Genomic DNA, 8,769 nt, shown 5'->3' with positions numbered 1-8,769 from the left:
ATTATATTATAGGTTTCAACCCATATCTTAATGTGGTATACGGACCAGGGATAGTGACAAATAGTGTCCTTAAAATATATGGATAAAAAAATGTCTTTGTTAAAAATCACCCTCTCGAGCCGATTCCCATATCATTCAAGTTGGAATGTGTTCTAGATAGTTCATCTCTGAATCTACCGCACTTTAACACTTTAACAAGTGACCAACTCGTCGAGAATTAATTGTTTTAAAAGATATAAATGACAAGTCTCCTTGTCGGAAACTTTATCAAGTCTACCTCTTATATCATTCAAGTTGACGTGCATTCAATGGCTTATCTCAAAGACCATGGAACTTTAACACTTCCAAAGTGATCAACTTGTCAAGAAGTGTCTTTGATTTTTATAAAAACTTGAATAAAATAATGGAATGTCGTTATTGCAAACAATAACTACTTTCTTTCGGTTTAAAATCTCACCCTTTCATCTCACACCCAAGCTATGAATTTAGCCACTTATAATGGAAAGTAAATGACAAATAGAATAAATAACGGAAAGTAAAGACATAGATATAAATTGCGTAAAGTAAATGACCTAATGTAAATAGCGGAAAAATAAAAGAGCCGAAAGTAAATAACGAGAATTAAATGACGAAAAGTAAAGAACAATATTAAAAGCAATTAAGAAACTTAAATTTCTTCAAGGTTTAAAAAGAGAAATCAACTTTAAGAGATGATTTTTGGGATGGATATAACAAGAGCCCAACCCCCCTATTTATACAAAAACAAGTCACAAAGTGACAAAATGGAGAACCGAAGGGTTAAACCACAAAAAAGTAACTAGGAAGTACATCTATGAACTAGTTAGTTACACATTTTCAAACAAAAGTTTAATAATTGTTACATCAAAAGTCAGCAACTTAAAATCTTCTAGAATCCAAAAAGAGCCAGCAGTTTATCCCATTAAGATCTTCAATAAGCCAAAAAGCATCAGGTCGTTGTTGCATCAATGTTGTAGCATCAAACAGTTCAGCAATTTTTTTTACATTAGACTCCACTTGGTGTAGAAACAAGTAACCCAAATGATTTAGCTTCATAATTAATAAAAAAAAATAAAGTAATAAAATGGCTTAATATAGGGATAAAAGGAAAACAATCTAGTTAAAAACTTGTAAAATGAGTGCTCTATACATTGAATTCTCAATGTATATCAGCTAGATATTAAAGAAAAGAACAAAGGCCTATATCCTTTCTTAGATGTGCATATGATGTGGATCACATTGTTTTCTCAAACAAAATAAGCTAGTTCTAGTAATACTAAATGATTAGAAGGGTAGCTAGACTACAAGAATTATTGTGGCTATACATGTATATGACAATTATCAACATAAGTGTTTCTTGCAAGAAAATAAACTAAAAAATCTTATAAACACAATCCAGACTCAAGAAAATAAAATAAACCATGAAGCTAGAAAGGAAATGATGGAACATGTCCTACTCCTGAAGAGTAGGTGAAGTAGAGCTGCCATCCTTCAATCCCTTGCAATCATCCTTCAGCCTTGCATTCTCATCAAACAGCCTTGAGTTCTCCTTCTTAAGAGCTCTCATCCTCTTTCTCGTCTTCTTAATTTGAGCACTAGTCTTTGCCTCCAACACAACCTTGATCACCTTGATGTCTCCTCTTGTCTACTTATCTGCTGCCCTCACCTTCTCAGCCATATCAGCCTTCAAACCATCTATTTTGTTAAGGAACTCATTTCTTTGTTCCAAGAGGCTGTCCATGAGGCTGCTGTTTTGGGCCAGCAGGTTCTGCATCAAACATATAATATCTTTTGCTCTTGTCCCTCAGCCTTGACACATTCTTCATGTCAATCTTCCACTTCTCCCTCTGCTCCTTCACAATCTAGTCCTCACAATATTAAGGAACACCATCCTCCACCAATAGCTTTGTAATCAAATAAGGAAAATACATCTTTCCCTTGTTTCTCCTAGTACAAGTCCTAATGCTCTTCTCTATCACCTTTCCAAGGTTAATAGACTTCCCTGTAATCAAATAATACAACAAAAACATCCTATCCACAGAAACTGAACTATCATGAGTGGTAGGGGCAATGGAATGTCTCAAAAAGTTATTCCAGACATTGGCATTGGCAGTGAGGTTGTAGTCTCTAAAAGTCATAAGCATGAAGTTTGAATGTTCTTCCCATTCTGCCCCAGGATTTCCTATTTCATCTGCCACCTTAATCAAGTCATCCACGGTGGGATTGTTCAACATTTTGGAGTAATCAGTCTTCTTAGGGGGGTTTAGGGCATAGAGCCCGTTGACTCTTTTGGAGTTGAATGTGAAAGAAACACCCATAATCTTGAGCTTGGAAGTGTTATTGGCTGTCAACTCAACATAGAATTCCCTAACCAATGTCAAATTATAGGATGTGGAGACTACACAGAGTTGCTCCATTCCATAAGCTTCAACCACTTCCCTAATGAACTAAAATTCCCCAACACTCTACCTATCAAACCCCTTATCAGGCAAACCAACTATGTTTTGGAACCTAGCATGCATCTTCTCAACAAATTTTGAACTAAACCCATTGTGTACTCTAATGGTTTGGGTATGGTGGCTGGATTTTGGGCTTTTGCTCCCCTCTTCCTCTTTAGTCTAGGCGAATCCTGTATGCTACAGCACTGCTATCTGAGTGCACATGTGACTCAATGGGACTTTCCATAACTTTCTCCTTTCCTGATCTGGTTCTCTTTCTAGAAGGTCCCTCATCCATTGGTTTGGTCTTTTTAGCAGAGATCGTGCTCAGCTTCTTCCTCTTTTTAGAGGGCACAACAACAAGGGGCTCTTCTTTCTCAAAAAATTCCTCATTGAGGTTAGGGATAGGATAATCAAGACTGAAAGGGGGCATTTCATTCTCTATCCCTGTTTGCTCTCCAGAGGTAGTCAAAGGAAGAGGTTTCCTTGGCTTTTCAATAATGGTGATGTTCACCAGAATGTAGCCATCATTTTCAGAAATCATATCAACACGTCCCCTGTTTGTGTTTTTGAGGCATATTCCTCTCCCTCCTTAAAATCAGAGGTGAACAAACCATCTGGGGGAATATGATCAGATGAAGAGTGTACCTTGGGTGTGTTTTCAGGCACATCCTTGACAGTAGTTGCGACAATCGATTTTGGGTCATCCATTTCAGCCGGTTTTGGGGCTTCCTTCATTTTTCTTGGTATCTTCACAAGGTTTGTATAGGGTATCAAAGCAGAGGATGGTATCATTCTTAGTGGTGGAGCATCAATGGGTGATTCTCCTAATGCAGGGGAGATAGAGGCTGTTAGTGGTGATGAGTCATCGTAGATGATTACAGTCGATGACTCATCATTTTTCCTTGCTGGTAAAGTCTTCTTCCCTCGTCTTACAGGTTGTTTTCGCGAAGCAGGAGTATAAACAAAAGCCACTGACGCTAGTGGTTCTAGTGGGTGCACCGGTTGTGATGGTGACGCAGGGGCTTGCTCCGTCGACTGTGGTGGAGGAAGGTCGCACACCATTGATCTCCTCACTCGTGCCATGGCAGTTTTGTCGGTCGATGTTTGAACAAGGAAGTAGTTGACGATCAAAGGGGGAAGAGAAGCAGTTGAAGGTCGGTTTTTGGGAGGGAAGAAAGAAAGTGGGTTTTTGGAATACAAAAGGGTTTTCTTTAAGAGATTAGATGAGAGAAGGGCATTTTAGGGATTAAGGATGGTACTCAAAGGGCATTTTAGGGATTAAGGATGGTACTCACGATGATGGCTTATGATATAAGCCTTGGGATTAAGCAAAAGAAGTTGTACTTGATGGAACCTCTATTTGGTTTTCAACTAGGAGGTAAGGAATTGCTACATGGGGAAGCCAATTTTTATGACAAGGCCTATGAGATGTTTGAAAAGTTGGTGGCAAGGGGTCTTGTCATTGTCAAGAAGGTACGCTTTGTAAAAGATGTATCATCATGGCTTTGGGAAAGTATAAAGGATGTCCAGTTTTTCAGATTTATTTTCCAAGGATGACATCATGTACTTTCATCTCCATATTTATACTTTGAGCTTCAAAGATTTCAATTTTCTTGATCAAGGACTAGGGTTTTCAGTGCTACAACAAGAATTCAATATTTACTCGTTTTACTGAACAGAGCTAAAGAAAACACAAAAAAAAAACAAAAATTATGTTAAAAATAACTTATTATTTTAATAAAGCAAAAAACGTAAATTGAGCAGATAAAATATTTATAAAAGAGCTTTTTGGACTATAAAAAATCCATAAGCTACTTAAGCTTTTTAGCAAGTGGTAATCAAATTCACAGAGCAAAGCTTTGGAAATTCTATCGGGTCATGAAACAACTTTACTCTCTAACCATTGACTTTGAACACAAAATTTTCCTTTAGATTAACTAGGTCAACTGCTCCATAAGGATGGACTTTATGAATGAGGAATGGTTCAGACCATCGAGATTTGAACTTTCCTGGAAACAATTTTAACCTTGAGTTAAACAAAAGGGCTTGCTGGACTGCTCTAAGTTCTATTTGCTGAATTCTTTTGTCATGCCATTTCTTTGTTTTCTCTTTAAAGATCTTGGCATTTTCATAGGACAAATTCCTATGTTTTTCTAATTCACAAAGTTGAAACTTTCTTCTACTGGCAGCAACATTTGGACACATTTAATTCTTTAATGGCCCAAAATGCTTTGTGTTCTAGCTCTAAAGGGAGGTGACAAGCCTTACCTAACACCAACTTATATGAAGACGTACCAATAGGTGTTTTAAAAGTAGTCCTGTATGCCCATAAAGCGTCATCTAATTTGAAAGCCCATTCTTTTTTGTTTGGCTTGACAGCCTTTTCTAAGATTCCCTTTATTTCTCTGTTTCAGCTAATCCATTAGTTTGTGGGTGGTAGGCATTTACAATCTTGTGGATAATGTTATATTTTTCAAGGACTCCACTTAACAGGTTATTTACAAAGTGGGTACCCTCATCACTGATTAGTGCCCTGGGGGTACCAAACCTTGTAAAAATATGCTTCTGAAGGAATTTAATCACGTTTGTAGCATCATTAGCAACACAAAGCCATAGCCTCTACCCATTTTGACACATAATCAACAACAACTAGTATGTATTGACAATTATTTGATGGGGAAATGGTCCCATGAAATGTATTCCCCAAATATCAAACAGTTCTACTTCTAAGATCCCATTTAGTGGCATTTCATTCCTTTTAGAAATGGAACCACTTCTTTGACACTCATTGCATCTTTGTGCAAAATTGTGGGCATCCTTGAAGAGAGTTGGTCAATAAAAACCAGATTTTAAAACTTTAACTGCTGTTCTTTGGCCTTCAAAGTTCTTATTCCCTTGGCAGTGGTTGGTTCAGGTTGTTTTTCAATAACTTCAAGTTTAGCTTTGTCTACCTCAACTCCTCTTTTAGAAATCAAATGTCCCAAAACAATCCCTTCTTTAACCATGAAATGACATTTTTCCCCAGTTGAGAACCAAATCAGTTTCTTTACATCTCTCAAGACTCTATTTTAGATTTTCCAAACAATTATCAAAATTTGAACCATAAACTGAAAAATCATCTATAAAGATTTCTATGGACTTTTCAAGCATGCCAGAAAATATGGACATCATGCATCTTCGAAAAGTTGCAGGAGCAGTGCAGAGTCCAAATGGCATTCTTCTAAAGGCAAAATTACCATAGGGACAAGTGAAGGTGGTATTTTCTTGGTCCTCGCGTGATATGGCTATTTGATTACATCCAGAGTATCCATCCAAGAAAGAGTAATATTCCTTTCCGGCCAACCTGTCTAACATCTGATCAATAAAAGGTAAGAGAAAATGGTCTTTTTAGGTGGCTTTGTTTAGCCTACGATAGATAGTCCATGCACATTCTCCATCTTGATACTATTCTAGTGGGAATGAGTTCATTTTTGTCATTGGTGACAACTGTAAACCCTCCCTTCTTTGGGACACATTGAATTGGACTAACCCAAGAACTACACGCTATTGGAAAAATTATTTTTGCATCTAGCCATTTCAAAATTTTCTTTTTCATTACCTCTTTCATGACAGAGATTAATCTTCTTTGAGGCTCTATAGACTTGAAGTTCTTGTCATCTAGGATGATCTTATGTTGACAAATAGAAGGACTAATCCCTTTTAGGTCAGCAATGGTCCATCCTATAGCTTTTGTGTGCAACTTCAACATGTCTATAAGCTTCTTTTCTTGGTGTGAGTCTAGGGTAGATGATATGATGACAAGCAATTTGTCTTCTTCTCCTAGAAAAGCATACTTCAAATAAGATAGGAGTTGCTTCAACTCCAGGTCAGGTGGTGAAATTATGGACTGGGTAAAGTTCTTTTGCTCTCTATTTTCCAACAACTTAAATGCTGCAGCATCTTGTGGGGCAGTGTCATCTCCTAAATCCTCAATAGTCTTTTCATTTATCTCAGCACTATCTTCCTCCTCTAACTTACAGGTCTTTCTAATTCCTTCTTTATGACACATTGCCTCTATCTCAGTTATTCCTGAGCATTCGTCCAAGTAATCAGGGTACTTTAAGGAATTAAAGACATTGAATGTGACTTTCTGGTATTATAGCCTCATAGTTAGTTGTCCTTATTGGACATCAATCAAAGTTCCACCAGTGGCTAAGAATGGTCTTCCTAAGGTGATGGGAATATCTTTATCAGCCTCAAATTTTAGAATGATGAAATCAGCTGGAAATATGAACTTGTCAACTTGAACTAAGACATCCTCAATCTTACCTTTTGGATAAACAATAGTTCTATTGGCCAATTGTAGTGTGACGGTGGTAGGTCTAGCCTCTCCTATGCCTAAGGTGTTGAAAACAGACAAGGGCATAAAGTTTATACTAGCACCTAAATCACACAAAGCTTTTCCAACCTTCTTTCCACCTATAGAACAGGGAATAGTGAAACTCCCCAGGTCTTTAAGCTTAAAAGGTATCTTGTTGGTCAAAAGCACACTACATCCTTCAGTAAAAGCTACAGTTTCATATTCGTTCAGCTTCTTTTTCTTACTTAAGATGTCTTTGAGGAACTTGACATAAATGGGCATTTGCTCAATTACTTCAACAAGAGGTATGTTGATGTGCAATGCTTTAAACACTTCCAAAAACTTCTTAAATTGCAATTCTTCCTTTTGATTTCTTAACCTTTGGGGAAAAGGAACATAAAGAGGAATTGGTTTTATGATAGCTTTATTTGACTGTGTTGAGCAAGATGGGTCTAGAATGCCTAGAGTCTTGGTCTTACTTTCTTGAGGTTCAGATAGGGTTACAACCTTGGTCTTTGGACCTGTTATAACCTCATCCTCAATTGGCTTTTGCCTAGAAACTTCTTCTGGGAATAACAGAGGATAGTCTAAATAAGGAGGAACAAAAGTAGAAACCTCAGATGACTGGTTTTCTAATGGTTTTGGTGGATTTTCAGTAACATGGACCATAAAGTGTAGTCTCAGGTTTAGACACAACCTGTTCATTTTTTTTTTGGTATGGTCTTTTTTTTTTTCCTTCCCACTCCTAAGAGTCACTACCTACACATGCTCTTTTCCTAGATCTCTAGTGACTTATGTGTTACTAGGCAAAGTACCAAGGGATCTATTGGTTTGATTGAGCGTAAGTTGACTGACTTGAGTTTCCAGGTTTCTGATAGCAGCACTTTGTTGATTAAAAAGAGACTGATTTTGGGTCATCACTTGCTGCTGAGCTTGAGACTGAGCCACCAATACTTTTATCATAGTTTCCAAAGAAGATGATGATTCAGATTGTGGAGGTGGTTTGTTTTGAAAAGATGGTTGAGCAGCTTGATAATTTTGGTGATGATGATTTTGAGAGTTAGAACTGCTTGCATGTTGTTGAGGTTGAAAATTAGAGTTTTCTTGTTGCTTATGAACAGGTGCATTCAAACTTGGACTGTTCCATGAAAAATTTGGGTGCTGACTTCAACTGGCATTGCATATGTTGGAATAGGGATTTGATCTATTATGAACAATATTGAGAGATTCAGAAATATGTGGGCAAAGTTCATAAGAATGTTCCTTCCACAACAAACACATTGCACTGAGAGAACTGATGGAATAGGTGTAGTAACAGTTGGCTATACTCCTTGACCAAAAGTTAGGTTTTTAAGCATGTTGGCTATGGAAGAGAGTTGTGTTGTTAATGCAGTGTATGCATCTACATCATGAATTCTAGCTGTCTTCTTTTGCAGTTGAGCACGTGGATCAGGCCAGTGTCCATTGTTTGCAGAAATCTTTTCAAGGATTTCATACCCTTCATTGTAGGTACTAGTTGTAAAGGCTCCTCCCGCAGTCGCATCGAACATTTGTTTAGCCATGGGACTTAACCCATTGTAGAATGTCTCGAGTTGAATGCAGTAAGAAATGCCATGGTGTGGACATTTCTTTAACAGCTCTTTAAACCTCTCCATGCATCGAGAACAACTTCATTGTCCATTTGTTTAAACAGACATATTTCATTTCTGGACTTTGCGTTCATGTTGGGTGGAAAATATTTTAGCAAAAAAAATTCGACCATATTGCCCCATGATGGTACAGAACCTGGTGGTAATGAATTAAACCAAGACTTTGCCCGATTTATAAAGAAAATGGAAGCAAAGTAAGTCTTAGAGCATCATTAGACACTCCTGGGATCATGAAGGCATCAATAATTTTCATGAAAGATTTTAGATGTGAGTGAGGATCTTCCGGTGGTAATCCTGCAAATTGTCCATTTGTTTGCAACAT

At 37.4% G+C, this 8,769-nt stretch overlaps 1 protein-coding gene and 1 non-coding gene across 2 annotated transcripts; one reads left to right on the top strand and one right to left on the bottom strand.

Annotated features, from left to right (window-relative positions):
- Positions 1–5,522: 5,522 nt before the first annotated feature.
- On the bottom strand, positions 5,523–6,507 carry LOC112504164. Its single transcript, XM_025108114.1, has 2 exons — positions 6,058–6,507; positions 5,523–5,813 (listed from the first exon to the last, which is right to left on the bottom strand). The coding sequence occupies exons 1-2, from the start codon at positions 6,505–6,507 to the stop codon at positions 5,523–5,525; spliced, it is 741 nt and encodes a 246-aa protein (XP_024963882.1).
- Positions 6,508–8,406: 1,899 nt separating this feature from the next.
- Positions 8,407–8,512, top strand: LOC112504166. The gene has a single exon (XR_003068134.1). It is a non-coding gene; the product is annotated as a small nucleolar RNA R71 (small nucleolar RNA).
- The last annotated feature ends 257 nt before the right edge of the window (positions 8,513–8,769 follow it).

Source organism: Cynara cardunculus, unplaced genomic scaffold (assembly GCF_001531365.2).
Source record: "Cynara cardunculus var. scolymus isolate 2C unplaced genomic scaffold, CcrdV1 Un_Scaffold_4794, whole genome shotgun sequence".
Lineage (NCBI taxonomy): Eukaryota > Viridiplantae > Streptophyta > Magnoliopsida > Asterales > Asteraceae > Cynara > Cynara cardunculus.
This window is presented reverse-complemented; position numbering and strand designations above follow the sequence as displayed.

Coding starts and splice junctions, on each gene's coding strand:
- LOC112504164 (XM_025108114.1), bottom strand. CDS start 6,507: ATGTGTCATAAAGAAGGAATTAGAAAGACCTGTAAGTTAGAGGAGGAA. Junction 5,814..6,057: donor TAATCTCTGTCATGAAAGAG/GTAATGAAAAAG, acceptor TTTATTGATCAG/ATGTTAGACAGGTTGGCCGG.